At 45.7% G+C, this 17,095-nt stretch overlaps 1 protein-coding gene across 3 annotated transcripts; it reads left to right on the top strand.

Moving 5' to 3' along the window:
- Positions 1-398: 398 nt before the first annotated feature.
- Positions 399-17,020, top strand: MRM1 (mitochondrial rRNA methyltransferase 1). Of its 3 annotated transcripts, none has more exons than XM_050929335.1 (6): positions 399-442; positions 2,501-3,376; positions 6,694-6,787; positions 11,836-11,956; positions 16,269-16,388; positions 16,494-17,020. In XM_050929335.1, the coding sequence occupies exons 2-6, from the start codon at positions 2,538-2,540 to the stop codon at positions 16,532-16,534; spliced, it is 1,215 nt and encodes a 404-aa protein (XP_050785292.1). In that variant the 5' UTR covers positions 399-442; positions 2,501-2,537; the 3' UTR covers positions 16,535-17,020. The 3 variants fall into 3 exon arrangements, with proteins under 3 accessions (XP_050785292.1, XP_050785293.1, XP_050785291.1); XM_050929334.1 differs by lacking the exon at positions 399-442 and adding an exon at positions 669-1,248; XM_050929336.1 differs by lacking the exons at positions 399-442; positions 11,836-11,956; positions 16,494-17,020 and adding an exon at positions 668-1,248 and having other exon boundaries at positions 16,269-16,364.
- Positions 17,021-17,095: the final 75 nt, after the last annotated feature.

Raw genomic sequence — 17,095 nt, 5'->3', positions numbered from 1 at the left:
TATCTGGTCACCCTAGCGGGCCCACAGACACCCTGCCGGGTATGAGGCACTCCTCTGGGATATGGCTATCTGCAGGGAACAGTGCACACGCCGGCCCACTCCAGGGCACATGCACGGTCACCCCACCATAGGAGATCCTTGGGGGCGTGCACTGGCGCTCTCGGGCTGCGCCAGCACATTGCAGGGCATGCAGGACACATTGGTCCCCCGGGCAACATCCAGGGCCAGCTGAGCTCCAGCACTGGTGCCCCTGGGACCTGCCCAGCTGCCCCTAGAGACCTGCTGGAGCCTGAGTGACCCCAGCCGCCCACGCCACCAGGCCTCCGCCCGCGGGCACGCTCCGCACCAGACAACGCCTACCAGCAGGTGGCGCTGCAGCGCAGGGCGGCCTTCTGTCCCTTCCTCTCTATGGTGGCGCGCGGACCCGGAAGTGGAGTGTGAGGTAGGGGAGTGTGTGGGGGCGCCAAGGGAGGAGGCGGGGGAGGTTGCTGAGTTCTGTCGCCCCCCCCCCCGGGGCTGCTAGCGAGGAGTCACCGATGGGGGGGCGGGGGTCTGGGTGACCCCTCCCCCAGCCTGGGAGACTGGAGCCGCCCCCCCGCCCCGCGCTGCCTCCCGGGTGTCCCGCCCCCGGCGCCCAGGCCCGGCTCGCTTCCCCCGGCCAGAGCCCGCGGGTGACGCGCCTGCGGGGCTGTGGGGACCGGACGGGCGCAGCCTTGTCTCCTCCCCGCCGCGCACGGGGCTCTTCTAGCCCCGCAAAACTCCGTTTCCCGCCTGGGCCTGGGGCCGAACCAGCCTCCCCCGCCTCAGGCTCCAGCGGGTAGAGAGCGTTAGCCCAGCGCGCCAGCCCGGAGGTGGGGCCCGTTCTCCTTTTCCCCAGAACGGGCCCTGCTTCTACAGTACTCACAGGCCCCCTCTCACCGGCGCTGCGTATCCGTCCCTGCCTCGTCCCAGCGCCCTGGGGACACAGCCAACGGCATCCTCTTGTCAAACAAGGGAAACCGAGGCAGAGAGACTAGAACTCGCCCAGAGTCGCATAAGAAGTCCATGGCAGAGCTGGGAATTGAACGGAGCGCCCAGGAGTCCCGCCCCTGTCAGCCCTAAAACCCGCTCTTCTTTCCCCCCCGAGGCTGTTTGTTTCCATCTTGTAATGCGGCTGGATAGCAGACTAGTGCATTGGTGCTCTGGTTTGCAACACCAGCAAGCACTGAAGATGACTGAAGTTTTGCAGTGAGGATCTCTGCAGCCTTGGTGCTTAGCCCTGCTTATTGTTTTTGTCTCTGTAGCAATATATTAGACTAATAAAGCTGTGTCCAAGAGGTGAATGGGGATGGTCCAGTGGTTAGGATACAAGCCTAGAACATGGGAAACCTTGCATCATGTTCCTGTTCTACTACAAACTTCCTGTTTGACATTGAGTCAGTAACTTAGCCTCTCTGTGCCTCAGTTCCCCATCTGGAAAATTGGGATAATAATAGCTAGTTCTTATCTAGCGCTTTTATCAGTAGATCTCAGCACTTTACAAAGGAAGTCATCATTAGCCCCCATTTTACAGATGGGGAAACTGAGGCATGGAAGAGGGATGTGACCAGGCCAAGGTCATCCAGTAGGCCAGTGGGAGAGCCCAGAATAGAAAAGTACTTTCCTACCTCGTGAGGGTATTGTGATAATAAGTATGTTACAGTTTGCAAGGTGCTCAGTATGACAATGGGGGCCATATAAGAACCTAAAGCAGACTATATTCAATGTGAACAAGTTCTGCTAGTTGAGTTTATCACTGTGAATAATACGTATATTCTTCTGTATTTTTCCTTCATGGAGATCATCAATAATATATGACATAGACAGGCAATACTCAGTATGACAACTTTGTTGCAAATCTATGAAATACTCTCTCATATGGCACAACTTATGGCTTCTTAAGTCTGTTGTTACAGTCAGAAATGCTTGCAGTATATAGATGTGTATTTAAAAGAAAATCATGCAGGGAACATTCTTGACCATGACTATAAGTTAATGTTATTGGCCAGAGGTTGAGGTAGGCTGGAGTGATGAAATAGAGGACCGGTTCATAAACTGATCTAAGTTGGCATAGCATCTTCTATTTGAATGGTGCTAAACCAGTTTCCACCAGCACAGAATCTGGCCCAGAGTATTTAACTATATTTTGAGAGTCAAACGAGCCACTTTGTGTGGCTTACGTGTGGCCATCGGTGAAAGATTCTGCAGTTTGATCTTAGCTAATTCTGTTTGTGAGCGCATGAGCCAGAATGGAATCCAGTTCATTCTCCCGTGAGCATATTAAGCTAATATTAAAAACTTGTTTTAGTCAGCAAAGAGCAGCTATGACTTGGAACACAGGCAGGGAGTAGAGTGGAAGTTAAGTGTAAGGTTTCCATTTGTAAATAGTCCTTTTTCTGATCATAAGCATGTTTTAAAATTGTAAATATTAGTGGGATATTAACCCGTATTGCATAACTAGTCCATTATCTCCTTTTTCAAGGGATAGCCGTTCCGACGGAGGAGACTTGAGTGGTAGAATGGCCTTTGTGGTGGTGATGGTGCAGATCTTTAAGTTCAACATCTGGAAAGCTGAAAGACTTTCATTTCCTTTTAGTTGCAACAGTCATTTTCGGGCAGTCCGACATCTTTTGGCTCAGGAGAAGGAGCCATCGCAATCTTCATCACCCACAGGGTTTGGGAATGGAGGAAATTCACACCACCACTGCAGCCACGAGCTTCCAATATTGGGACTTGGGAATGCTGCTGCACGAGTGATCCCCAAATCACATCCTCCTCCCAAAAGCTATAAAGGCCTCATCCCTCAGAAGAATTTGCGGTGGCAGTGGAAGTCTAGAAAGAGAAGCACTGAGCAGGCTGCATCTTCCAGTGAGGAATTTAGGAACCTGAGAGAGGATGACTTTTCAAAAGAGCAGAAAAGACCAGTGCCAAAGCCGATGTCCATTGAAAGGACCAAAGGTTCGGAGATCTTGTTTGGCATTGCGCCCTGCTCCCTGGCTTTCTCGCAGTCAAAGAGGGACTTTTTCCAGTTGTTCCTCAAGTCGGACAGCAGCTGCGCACGGCCTGTGATGGAAGAGTTTGCCCAACGAGCTAAGGCCTGCGGGGTCCCCGTGCACCATGTCAGAAGGCAGGTGCTGGATGCTCTTTGCAAAGGTCGAGTCCACCAGGGAGTTTGCTTAGAGGTCACTCCTCTCCATCCTAGTAGCTTGGAAGAAGCTGAAGCTCCCCAGGTTGGTCTGGGCACACAGCTGATTTGGCTGGTGCTGGAGCAGATACAGGATCCTATGAATCTGGGTGCAGTGCTGCGTTCCGCGTACTTCTTAGGAGTTGACAGAGTGGTGACCAGCCAAAAGGGCAGGTAAATTTTTTGCTTTGCTTCTGTGGTGGGGTTTCCTGTTCACATTACTGCTGTCTTCCAAAGGATGTTACTGCCTTACATATTTGTATAGCTCCTTTTACCCCGAATGACCCCCAAAGCATGTACCAAACAGATATAGAAACTACACTGGCTGCTGAAGCTCTGCATATGGGAGGCAGCATGGCCTAGTGGATAGAGCACTGGTCTGGGGAGGCCTGGCTTCTATTCTCAGCTCTGCCCTGGGCCAGTTGAGTGACCGTAGGCAAGTCAGTTCATGCCTCTGTGCCTTTACAGTTTCCCCATCTGTAAAATGGGATAATAATGCTGACCTTTGTAAGGCACTTTGAGAGCTACTGATCAAAAGCAGGTAGAGCTTGGTATTATTAATGTTATTTCACCCCATCTATGATCTCTGATTTTCACGTATGAGTCCTTCAATAATTGGAAAAGCTCCTACCTGTAGTCTACCAAGCGCACCCTCCCTTTCCTTCAAATCCCTTCTTAAATTCCCCTCTTTTCCAGAGGGCCTTCCTACAATGCTCCTCTCACCAGTGCAGTCCCATGTTTTGTTTTAGTTTCAGTTAGATTGTAAAGCCTTGGGGGCAGGAACCTAGATCTCTTATTTGCTTTGTCGAGTGCGTTGTGAATTGGCAATGCTGTGTAAATAATGGCAGCATTAGGATATCGGCTTTGCTTGCTGCTTTGGGACAGACGCTGATTTCATTTCAGCAACCTGTGCTCCTTCAGAGATGGAAAGTGGGGAAGGTTTCGTTTGGTAACTCCTTTGGATCTCTCTGTTTTCAAATGCATCCCCCCTTTTATCGCTGCAGTCCGCCTTCTGTATGCAACTGCCTTAGGAGCCAGTTAGTGCAGTTTCCATTTGTCAGCTGGAAGGGGTGGGGTGTGTGTGTGACCAACTTGCACCTTTTCCCATTGGACCCCTCTCACTGCCTCTGCAGCAGGACCATGAGCCAAAATTAGAAAATCCTCTGCTCCCCATTGGACAGTGTGTTGTGTAACTACCGGCACACTGGGCAATCTCTGATTGCTGTTTTTTCCCTTATTGCTATAAGAGTTTCTGAGTTGCAAAGGGATTAAAAACATATCTTAACCTCTGGCATTCTAACTGCCCCCTCTGCACTCATTCATTTCAGTGACCAAAAAGCCATTCCCTTTCAGCCGTGGAGAGAAGGGATTTTTTTTTTCTGCAGTCCAAGTTTTCAAACCCTATGGGTCTGATTCTGCATGTGGAAAGACTCCAGGATATAATGAGGATTTGCTCACACATACTTAACTGTCCTGTCCCCCAGTGCTAACTCCTCATAAAGGGAACTGGAGCCCTTCTCTGAGCTTATTCTGTATAAGATGCCAAGAGTAATTTCCTTCTTCCAGTATGTATTGCTTTGTTGTCTTTGCCTAAACAGTTCACCAGTCTTTCAAATAAGATGTAAAACCAAGGTCCTTTTGTAGGCATTAAAGATCCCATCATCCTTTTTGTAAGAAATAGAGTGTCAGTCCCACCACTCTGGACATATTCCAGCTCAGGTTGTTGCATCCTGCCTACTTTGTAGTTTCAGCTGGATGCTACCTTTTTCACCTAAATTGTTGAGATGTCATGTTCCACCCTGGAAATGGATGGCCATATCCTTGTATAGGGTGTGTGTATATGTTTGAACTACTGAGAGTTTCAAAGCAATTAATAGATCATGCCCCAGCGACATCAATTTTGATTTGTTCACCACCACAACAGCTGCGCTCTCTGAGTCAATGTGGATCACAAAGGTGTGTGAGAGGTGAAGACAAAGCATTCTCGGTCGAGGGGATCTGGCTTTGGAACAAACTCCCAGAGGACATCAGGTGAATCCGGAGTTTGACCATCTTTTGGAAATTTTGCAAAGCCTTCCTCTTTGAGCAAGCCTTTCCATCATGAAAATGACCCTCGCAGCACTTACATGCTTTCTACCCCAAGATGCTACCGAAAAAATCGAAAACCCGTACCCCCAAGTAGAGTTTTGTTCTGAAACAGAGCTGGAGTCCCCTTGAAGTCTGCTGGGGAGAAAACTATTGCTACTGATTTTACAGGGAAGGCATTCAGATACTGTGGTATAAAACCTCAAGATAGCTAGAGAGATGGGATCTCTTGGGATGCAAAGAGGTTTGTAAGCATGCTCAGTTCTGTGCTGTGCACAAACACACACCCACACAGATTGCCATGTGTCCACAGCTCCTAAGTGGAGTGTATAAATTGACTAAAAAGGCACAGGTACTGCTGGTCAGAACAGCCCTGAATTCTTTTCTATCCTAGGTTTTTTTCTTTTTTCCTATGGTATGTTTATTGTAGTCACTCTGCCTCTAGATTAAAAAGTGCAAGACTGCTGCTTGCAGGATTGCGAGATTTGGCTGGATGCCTGCTGTTCTCACTCCAGGAATGAATGCATTCTTGCACCTCTGAGCTGTGCTTTTCTGATCAATTTCATTTGCTGAGCCACTCCACCACTGTGTGTGTTTTTTTGGAGATATATTTTAATGCAGAGGGAACACAATTATTTTGAGGTAGAACTATTAAGGTTGCACCCAGAGGCCCCAGACAGGGAGCAGGGTGCCACTGTGCTAGGCACTGGACATGCAAATAACATAAAGATAATCCCTGCCCTAAGGAAAGTACAATCTAAGTATAAGATGAGAAACAACAGGTGGAGATGAACAGACATGGGGAGCACGAGGGAATAGCAAGAAGATTATGAGCAAGGTGATGAGCAATGGTCCCAGCAGCCTAACTGTTGCATTATAGGCATCACAGCAGAGGTGATTTTAAGGAGGATAGAGTAGAAGCCTTGTGAGGCCCGTGATGGTGGGAGGGATGCTCGCTTCTGCCTGCCTTCTCTCTTCTGAATAGCTTCTGCTGAGGGAGGCAAATAGGGGATTAGCCCTGCTGATACAGGTGTGTGGCAGGAAGGTCTCATGTATGCAAGGCTAGGATTCACATAGATCTTTAACAATGGGAAGGAGTCACCAGTGCAGTAGGTACATATAAAGATAGCCAGAGGTATTTAAACTTGGTTTGATGAGAAGTTTTGTTTTGTTACCATTTTTAGTTCGTCTTGGTGTCAGAAGTGCTCCTCCAGTCTTGTCCCTGTGTTCCTGTCAAAACCTCCCATTCCCTATAAGAAAGTGCATCTATAAAGTGAAGAGAATAATTTGTAAACTGATTTAAAGTGAGTCATGAAAGCAATCGGATGAGCTAGTAAAAACAGTTTTTCAGGGGTTTTGTTTTGCTTTGTTTAACTTGGAACTTTTCTTGGCTTCTCTACTCACAGCTGCCCCCTTACTCCTACGGTGAGCAAAGCAAGCGCTGGAGCCATGGAGGTTTTGGAAGTATACAGCACAGATAATCTCCAGAGATTTCTGAAGGTAGAAGAGCCCAGTTTTCTTTTTTTTCTTTGTCCTTTTACCACTAAAGGTCCCAAGAACTTTCAGGTCATCTCACCAAGTAGATCGTGTGGCCTGTCAGAGATCACCTTTTTACAACATTTGGTGCACAGCTATAGGCTGTTACATGCACATCCCTGATCACAGAGATTTCAAAGGCACAAATGGCACCCAGCTCCCAGTTTCACTTACTATCTGTAGTTATAAGCTGTATCTTTATCTATCAAGTAAATAAAGACACTTGTCTGGGTTGATGCTTTTGAACTATGTACCTTGTAACCTTTTAGCTTGAATATCCCTTAAACAGCTAAGGGAATTTAAAATAAATATGTATCAATTGCTTATTTTAGGCCATCATACCATGTATTAGCTGAACAATAACAGCACTGCCACTTATTCTGATTTCTCCTCAGCCATGAGAATCTGGTTCAGACACTTAATTATTTATTTGTATTGTGTTGGTGCCTATGACCCCAATCAGGGATTAAGGCCCTGTTGTGCTCGGCGCTGTACAAATATATAACATGGTGATGGGTCCTGTCCCAGTGAGTTTACAATCTAACTACATAAAAATCCCAAACTGTTTTTGGATAAGTAACAACCTTGGTCCAAGGCGTCTGTGGGAGAACTTCCCACTGGTTGCAGACAATGGTTCAAGCCAAAGGAGACTGTGCAGTGTCTGCTTTCTAAGGGAGCTAAAATCAGTAAATAAGTTGCAATAAATGCATTGCAGGGCCAAGTGAGTAGCTCTCTCTATGTATCAATGGGTGTAGATTTTAATGCTTCATATAGGAACATTTTTATAAACCGAAACAAATAAAGGCACCTGCTTCCATGTTGTCAGGGTTGATGCTTTTGAACTAACCACCCTGTAATCCTTTTGAATAAATGTCCCTTAAAGAGCAAAGGGAATTTTCAAAAGCACCTAAGTCACTTAGGAGCACAACTCCTATTGAAAGTCAACGGCACGTGTGGTCCTGAATCACTTATGTGCTTTTGAAAATCCCCCTATATGTGCATAGAGAACAGATCTAATATTGATGTAACTTATGGGTATAGTTTTCAAAATTGACTGAATCCCATTTTCAGGGACTTATGTTACTTTGAAAAATGGGATTTGGGCTCATGAGTCACTCAGATGCTTTTGAAATTTTACCTTACACCTGTCACAGTGTGACTGACCCTTTAAGGGGAGATGGGTCCCAGCCCCACTGTGACACTTAACAGGTGGAGAGAATGATAATGTCACATGACAGGCAGGCCATGCGGCTAAATCAGGCTTTCTGAGGGGAAAGTTAAAAAGGGAGCAGGAGGATTGTGTGAGCAGGTCTGCACAGCTCCTCTTAGCTGCCAGGCACAGGGCCTGGGAAGCGCAAGAGCTAATACCTGCTAGAGAGGCTAGAGTGTAGAGACCAAGCTTGCTGAAGGAGAAGCTTCAGCAGCAGTTTTGTTCCCTCTGGAGCTTGGTATTAATAAACCAGATCCCAAGAAGAGGTGTTAGCTGATACACAAAAGCCTTTGTGAAGTTATTAAGGAGCCTGAGAGAAAGAAACTGAAGCAGCCACGTTACTGAGCCCAGAGAAAGTAGGCAGCTCTGCAGTCGCCTTTAGGAGCATGTCTGCACTGCAGCTGGGAGAGAAGGCTCCTAGCCAAGGTGGACTGATGTACTGGGGAGGGCTAAAGTGAGAACAGTAAAATCAGCTGTGTGGACATTGCAGCATGGGCAGTGGTACGGGCTCACCAGATGAGCATTGATTAGGGTGACTAGACAGCAAATGTGAAAAATCGGGATGAGGTGGGGGGTAATAGGAGCCTACATAAGAAAAAGACCCAAAAATCGTGACTGTCCCTATAAAATCGGGACATCTGGTCACCCTAGCGTGGATCCACTGGGTCAGACGAGCTGATAATTGTGCAGCTAGTGCATGCTACAGCCCGTGCTGCAACCTCCACATAGCTATTTTTAGTGAGCTAGCTTGAGTGGAGCTAGCGCCTCTCTGTCTTTCCTGGGCTGGGAGGTTCGCTCTCAGCTGCAGGTAGACATACCTCTGTTGAGTTTGCGCATTGTTTCTCTGTCTTATGCACCACCAGCTACAGCTGCTGCTCAAAGGCTGGTCACACGAGGGCAGCATTGTGCAGCAGTTAAAATGTAGAGGCAAAGAGAAACCGTGGGTGGGTTGAAATGCTGTGAATGCTGTGAACCTTGTTGGAGGGGCAGCTACAAAATGAATCTGGAGATCTGAGCTCCATAGTGAAGCCTCTGATGAATAACTCCATGGAAGGGGAAGAATGTTTTGAAAAGACTCTTAAAACAAAAAATATCCTTGCATTAGGGTTGCCAGGCATCCGGTTTTCGACTGTAATGCCCAGTTGAAAAGGGACCCAGGCAGCTCCAGTCAGCACTACTGACTGGGCTGCTAAAAGTCCGGTTGGTGTCATAGTAGAGCCAAGGCACGCTCCCTGCCTGCCCGTGCACCGCGTGGCTCCCAGAAGCAGCTGGTATGTCCGACTTGTAGGTGCAGGGGTTGCCACGGGGGCTCCGCACACTCCCCTTGCCTTGAGTGCCAGCTCCGCAGCTCTCATTGGCCTGAACCTCGAATACCCTCCTGCACCCCAACACTCTGCCTCAGCCCTGAGACCCCTCCTGCACCCAAACTCCCTCCTGGAGCCCGCATCCACTCCTGCACCCCAACTCCCTGCCCCAAGTCAGAACTCCCACTCCCACTCTAACTCCCTCCCAGAGCCGACACCCAAACCCTCTGCCTCCTCCCACACTCTGAACCCCTCAGCCCAGCCCGGAGCTCCCTCCTGCACCCCAAACCCTGGCCCCACCCCAGAGCCTATACCCCCAGCCAGAGCCTCACCCCTTCCTGCACCCCAACCCCTTGTGCCACTCCAGAACACCCTCCTCCATATCGAACCCTCATTTCTGGCCCCACCCCAAAGACCACACCTCCAGTCGGAGCCCTCACTCCCTTCTACACCCCAACCCCCTGTCTCAGCCTGGTGGAAGTGAGGGAGGGAGGATGGAGGGAGCAGGAGCGAGGCCTCGGGGAAGAGGCGGGGCAAGGATGTTCGGTTTTGTGTGATTAGAGAGTTGGCATCCTTACTTTGCATTAGAGAGAGTATCTGATCAGTTTTGGAGGAGTGTTTGGAGGCCAGTGAATTGCATGGACTTGGTGTTAGAGAAATGTCTGTGGAGCTCACACTTGTTTGCTGTGTAGTTGTAGCTGTGTTGGTCCTAAGGTATTAGAGAGACAAGGTGGGTGAGGTAATATCTTTTATTGGACCAACGTCTGTTGGTGGAGATCCCATACAGTCAGTATTTTTCTCCCTGCGTATCCTATTTTGACCACCAGGAAGGTACCGAGATGTCTAGCCCCTTCCTTCCAGTGCAAAGCTGGAAACCTTCTCCAGCCCCACTATAGATCTATGGCAGCCGGCGCTCTGGATGATGGTGAGATAAAAAGCACATAAAAGATATTGATATTTAATTGAAACACCTGGAAGAATCATCGTGTTACTATAAAGCTCAATTTATTAACATTTTGGGCCATTGCTGCAGTCCATTTAATTGGACCCAGATTGGTCAGTCTAACCTGTGGCATCATAGGAGTGTAAATTTAATGTAGTGTAATGTAAAAAGTGCAGATTTCGCAGGAAATGAGGTTGGCAAGAAGCAGCAACTTGACTCTTGTTAAAGTGGATTTTCTAGTTAAAGGGATCCTGGCCAAATTAAGGCACCTGTACTGAGCTTTTGTCAAATAAAATGGGATTACTAGTCTTCTAAGATGCCACTCAACGAGAGTAAGGGAAGCAGAATTTGCCCACTAGTTAGATAAGGGCGTTGGGAGCTGAAAGTGCTCAGAGTGTTTGAAAATCAGGTTGCATATTTAAGGGCATAATTTTAGGCATCCAAGTTTGAAAGTTTTGGTTTGGGCTTCTCAAGACAGGTCTACACTTCAGGTTTTGCAGGCGTAGCTGTACTGGTTACAGATGTGATTTTTTTAAGGATTTAGGAATGCTGGCAGAAATCCTAGTGGAGATGCAGCTACAGCAGCAAAAAATTCCTTTTACCAACATAGTTTATTTTGCTCACTGGACTGGAATAAGTTATGCCAGCAAAAGCACTTTTTTGCTGGTATAAGCTGTGTGACAGATATTTGCAACCCCATGCAGTATCTTTGGGGGCATTGTGTTAAATTTATATACGAATGTGTGGGAGGGTTACCACAGCTCTCCAGGAACCAGAGACAGTGGAGTTTGATTAAAGTGAATCACTTAGGTTGCAAACACCTCCAGAGAGGTGCCACCCTCTTGGGAGGTTTGCATGTTCTGGTTCAAACGGGTTTTCCCAGAAACCAACAGACAAAGAAAGGGATTTTGGTATTAGAACGCTGGGTTTGAACTGACTCAGGGCCTTCTGTCTGATCCAGCGAACGGACAGGAGGGATCCTGACCCTTGTGGAAGAGTTGGAAAGATTTTGGCCTGCTAGGGCCTCATAAGACTGATGGGTAATTCCTGGTATGTTTTCTGTGAGTTTAAATCTGTTTACTGTTTTCTGTATGTTTTCTCTGTAATTCTTTCTACATTTAGAAAACGTGTGTGTGCTTGGAAAGAGCTTTGTGGTAACTTGTGACAGCTGGGAATACACTGTTCATAGCCCTCAGAAAGAGCAGCAGGCTGGTCTGCTGGGGATGTCAGGGAGTGGGAGAAGGGTCCCTCCCAGAGCCCTGACTGGGAACTTCTGGAGTGGCCCACGGGGGTGGGGTTACAGGTGCAGTTACCCTGAAACTGTGGCAAGCTATCGCTACAGTTGCAGGGTTTTGCCAGTATAGCTATGTTGGTATAAGTTTTAAGTGTAAACAAGACCTAGATGTATTAAAAAACGAACAAACCAGAAGAAACACCGTAGGTTAGCTGCATGTTTGTGCTGAAAATCTAAAAGCTTATATGTGTATGTATTGTTCTTATAAATTTAAAGAACCTGGAATCATATTTTTCTTTTTTGTCCCCTTTTCTTTCTAAGGCTAAAACTGAAGAAGGCTGGGAAGTCATAGGAACAGTCAGCAAATCTGAGGTTGAGGATAAGGTCCCCGTCATCAGCTGCTTAGAGTTTCACTGGAATAAACCCACTGTTTTAGTATTAGGTATGCTACGGTGCAAAACTTGAACTGGGGTGAAGGTTCATGATATGGAGATGTCACCTCTTAAGCTAGTGCTGATGTACTGGCCAGAGAGGTCAGTGTTCATGGCTCTAAATTTGTAAGTGCTCAGACAGGTACAGGATGGCATTTCTAAGGTGGTGGGTGCAGGTGAGTCTCCATGCTATTCAGGCTTGGGCTGTACTGAGATTGCCAACAAGAGTGTCCATTACATGGGCAGCTTTGATAATGTGGACAGCTGCCCCAGTGGATATAGGATCTAGCTGCTCATTCCGCACAGCTGGCTACCAAACAGCCATCAGTGTTTCTCAGGCAGGGGTATGTGTACCGCTGGGGGTACGCAGAGGTGTACATCGACTCATCTAGATATTTGCCTAGTTTTACAACAGACTGCACTAGCAAAGTCAGTACAAACTAAAATTTCATACAGACAATGGCTTGTTTATACTTCTCTATACACTATATGCTGAAATGTAAGTAAAATGTTTATATTCAAATTGATTTATTTTATAATCATATGGTAAAAATGAGAACGTAAACAATTTTTCAGCAAGTGTGCTGTGACACTTCTGTATTGTTATGTCAGATTTTGTAAGCAAATAGTTTTTAACTGAGGTGAAATTTGGGGTTCGCAAGACAAATCAGACTCCTGAAAGGGGTACAGTAGTCAGGAAAGGTTGAGAGCCATGGAGATACAATATTAACTTTTGGTCACTTCCAACCTTTTTCTCATTTGGAGTGACTCTAGTTTGTTACTTGACCCCTGAGCAGTGCACATCCCTCCTCACCCCAAACTTATCTTAAGCAGATAAAGGAGGTGATTGCAGTGAATTTGCCAAGATGCTGTCTTTTATGGAGAAATGTTTGAGTTTATATGGTCTGAATGGTAGAGAAGCAAGTAGACGTTACAGCTGAAGTAAGAAACATTGCAGAATCATCCAGGAATGCATATTTGGAAGCCCTTTTTGCTGCTTCATGTCAGCAGGCAACGAAGGTGGTTTGAACCATTGCACTGGAGGGTAATGTCATGCTGACGATCAGCCATTGAGGGGCTGTAATCCTGCCTGATAATACCATTTACTTGGCTCTGAAGACATTTCTTTAATTAAAATGTTTATTGAACTCCAGGAAATACTGACAAGACAACACAGCAAATCTGGCATCTCTACAAGATGTGTGGCACTATATTACAAAGGGAATAGAAAGGCTGGCAATGCAGATGATGGACCACAAAGAAATACATACCAGAAGCGATGACAACAGCAAGAGAAAGGAAGAGAGAGAAAGTGACAGCAGTGTCATTACCTTGAATTATGAGAGATTTCTCCCGGAAAAAGTCCAAATATTCTTTTGTCAGGGGAGACTGGAGGCTGATTGGTAGATGCATGAGAAGAGTTCCCAAACCTTACAACAGTAATGACTTCAACTCTCTACTGAGCACTAACTCTTCACTGAAAAGAAAATTGAACATTATGGAGTTGTGTGATACTGGGTTTGTTTGAAGAAATGTCCTGGATCTAAATATGTAGCATACCTGTGGCAGCAAACAGAGAAGAGCAGCAATAAATTAGTGTGGAAGCAAGCTTCCCACACACTGTCTTATAAGAAAAGTGTTACAGACTTGAATTTGCCTTTCCAGCATCCTAGTCAGCTACAGTCTTGCTCGCTTGCCAAAGAGAATGATCTGAACAATATCTCTTAATGTTGTCTGTGTGTAAAGTCAATGCCTAAGGCAACAGATTGACTTCCCTAGAGACTGAAGGTCTCTGTATGGGCCGGGATAGGATTAACTCCCTTTCCTGTCCTGCCAGTTCTGCATATCCTTTCAGTTCTTGGCATGGGTGCTGAGTCTGGGAATAAGGGCGCCTACTGTGGTTTTGTTTATTTGGACACCTGTCCACTTAGATCAATCAAATTCATTTTTAACAGGCCACCGAACAACCATCATCTTTTGGTCACTGCTTATTTTGGCTGGATTTGAGCTGTCAACATCCAACGCTACAATAGTTAATGATAACATAAATTCTGGCCGTGATATTCAACATCATGCTTCATGGCATAAGCCAAGTTCTAACTATGTGGTGTAGGAGGTTTCTTGCACTGTGCTCTGAAGCGTCAAGTGCTGGTCACTATGGAGATGAGATACTGGACTAAATGCGGAGGTGAAAGTAAGCCCATGTGGTCTGGTACAGCATACTGGCAAGAGCCGGTACACAGTCATCCGTACCAGCAGGGCGATTTAAAGGGCCCGGGGCTCCTGGCAATACTGATAAGTCCTTTAAGTTACTTTCACTCCTGACTAAATGGACCATGGTCTGATCCCATCTGGCCAATCCTAACTTAGAGATGAAAGGCTCTGCATCCCATTATCAAGCCCCTGAATCATCAGGCCACACCCTAAACAATATTACAGTCTGAAAGAAATAATTAAATGATTGCATTTCAGCTGCACTCTGAGAGACAAAACTATGAGATTAAAGTCAAAGAGCCAAAGTGGTAAATGTTTTGTGCAGCAATATAAACTAGCATCTTGTATTATTTTAGCTGATTCCATCAGCACTCCCTCCCACGTCATTCTGTATCAGCAAGTCTTTTGCCCTGAATTTATGGGTTCTAATTATCTTAAGCGACTAAGGCCATAAAAAGCTTTGTAAAAGCTGGAAGCAAAATTGCTGCTTTTATTGGGAATCATAAGACCCTTATCAGTGAGAGAAAGGGAGTGTTCCAGGAAACATGACATCTCTGACAATAGCTGTTGTCCCAAGCTGAAGGAGCACACCAGAATATGAGCGCAAAAGTCTAATGAGATGAATATTGCTTGAAGTTATAAAACTTTTCTCTTCTGTATCAAATCAAGAAAAAGTAGAAGGGAAGGTGAAATCCTTGCTTTTCCCACCAACAGTGGTTGAGATGCTAGCCTGGGAGACACAGGTTTGAGTCCCTGCTCTGCCTCAGACTGCCTGTGTAACCTTGGACAAGTCACTTTAGCTGCTCTGTGTCTCAGTTTCCAATCCGTAGTATGGAAATAATAGCACTGCCCTATCTCACCGGGGTGTTGAGTGGATAAATATATTAAAGACTTGAGGCGCTCAGATAGTACAGCAATGGTGGCAATATAAGTACCTTAGAAAAACTGGAGAGATGATTTGGTGACAGCCTCAGAAGATGGAGGCTTGCAGGCATGTTACAGAGACAATTCCAGCATGTAGGACAGCTGCTAGGTTCTAGAGTAATAAGTCTAAAATGCAGTAGAGATGGCCAGTGTATGAATTAACAATCCCTTTTTGGCAAGGCTCAGAAAGGGGAATGGGTGCCTTCCTGTTCTATGAATCTTTCTGTTGGCTGCAGACCAGGGACCTTATTCTGTCTTTGTCTAAAATGTACCAGGTGCATTTATGGAGCTCGATAAAAAATGAACATGAAAACACCTTTTGATAATAGAGCCGATGTGGAGTCCGAGGTAGGGGGATGGTACTGGGGTTCTGTATAGCCTGGGCCTTCTGTATTCATTTGTCTACAAGTGGAATTGTTTTAAGCAGCTCCCTTTCCATTTTCCTTTGTGACAATACAAGCCAAACTACTACTAATGACCTGGCATAGATTTCTACTCTGCTTCACTAGTGTATCAGGTCAAACATATTAGGGTTTTTGGATGGTTTAGCAACTAATCAATTGAAGTCTCTGGTTAAACTCTCTGTGTTCATGAGTTGCACCCAGCTGGTAGTACCGTCTACTGGAAAAGTTGAACAAGTCAATATCAATAGAGACAAATGAGTTGCTGTACCAGATCAGACCATTGGTCCATCAACCTCTATATCCAGCTTCCAGCATTGGACACTATGAAGCTTCCTCCTGTAATGTGCCTGGGTGTGTACATTGGGAATAGGGAAGGATTTCCCCTGGCCCTTGAAAGGGTGCTATGAGGCTTTGTAATGAAAGTCTGCAGAAGCGCAAGATATTAGCACTGGCTCAGAAACTCCCTAGACCTCCACAGACAAATCCAGATAGGTTGAAATGGGCCAATAAGAAAAACTAGATACATTGCTGTCATTTGTTACCTCTGATTTCAATTTAACAGCTGTATCCTGCAAAACTACTCTTGATCATGTATATTGTCCTATCAAACTCAATGGGACAATTCCTGTGAGTCAGCATTTGTCAGGAGGGTGTTCTGGTTTTATTTTAAAAAGGCATTTGTTGACGGTTTTATTCATAAATCAGTGGCAGAGTTGTGAAAATGTGTGAAGTTGGCAACACAAATGCATGAACATACCCATACAATATCTTTTTTCTGCAGGGAATGAAGGGTATGGGCTGTCTTTGGAGACAAGAAGTTTGTGCCACAGGATGCTAATCATCCCTCCTGGAAGAACGTTGCAGCCTGGGATTGAATCATTAAATGTTTCTGTTGCTACTGGTAAAAATAATTTAATCGCTCAAACTGATTGCAGTTCATGTTTCTTTAAAGATAAAAATTTTCAGGAAATGTTTCTATTAGTGATGCCTTTTTGTTTTTTTGCAGGGATTCTCTTGCATTCTATATGCAGCCAAAAAATAAAGTAACGGAATGTGATTTTACTGTGAATTGCATAGATCTTTAAAAATCCAACCCTTTTGAGCAGGGAAAACAGTTCAGTATTGTGTGACTTCACTGATAATCAGTAGAGGCAGAAACCTTGTTGCACTTTCCAGAGTCTTTGTACAACTGTGAGCTTCTGAGAAGCTAAGAAGAAAGTAAACACTGAACCTTCTGCTGTGGAATGTTCAACTTAAACTTTAGAAGATTCCAGATACCATTCCAGGTTATGTCCAACGTCCTACTCTTCCAGGTTGTCTCTGCACAATGTTCCACCTGAGTACTGGATGCACTGGCTTCATCGAACTGTGTTTACAGACTGCTAAAAGCTCCAGGAACTTGTTGAATACATAAACTCCAAGAGACAAGATTAAAAGAAAATGTGACAGAGAGAAAGCTAGATTTTAAAAACAGGTAGCCAAATCTCTCTCTGTTTACTAATGCAAAACAGCCATTAAAATAAATGAACCTTGTTTGTTTTGTTTTGTTTTTTTTTTTACACTAACACCCCTTTACATTCCCAGTGAGATCTTTGCTGGAATAAAGAC

Source organism: Gopherus flavomarginatus, chromosome 19 (genome assembly GCF_025201925.1).
Source record: "Gopherus flavomarginatus isolate rGopFla2 chromosome 19, rGopFla2.mat.asm, whole genome shotgun sequence".
In the NCBI taxonomy this organism is placed as follows: Eukaryota; Metazoa; Chordata; order Testudines; family Testudinidae; genus Gopherus; species Gopherus flavomarginatus.
The sequence above is the reverse complement of the archived record's forward strand: the minus strand, read 5'-3'. Positions and strand labels throughout refer to the sequence as shown.

Coding starts and splice junctions, on each gene's coding strand:
- MRM1 (XM_050929335.1), top strand. CDS start 2,538: ATGGCCTTTGTGGTGGTGATGGTGCAGATCTTTAAGTTCAACATCTGG. Junction 3,377..6,693: donor GTGACCAGCCAAAAGGGCAG/GTAAATTTTTTG, acceptor CTCTACTCACAG/CTGCCCCCTTACTCCTACGG. Junction 16,389..16,493: donor AAATGTTTCTGTTGCTACTG/GTAAAAATAATT, acceptor GTTTTTTTGCAG/GGATTCTCTTGCATTCTATA.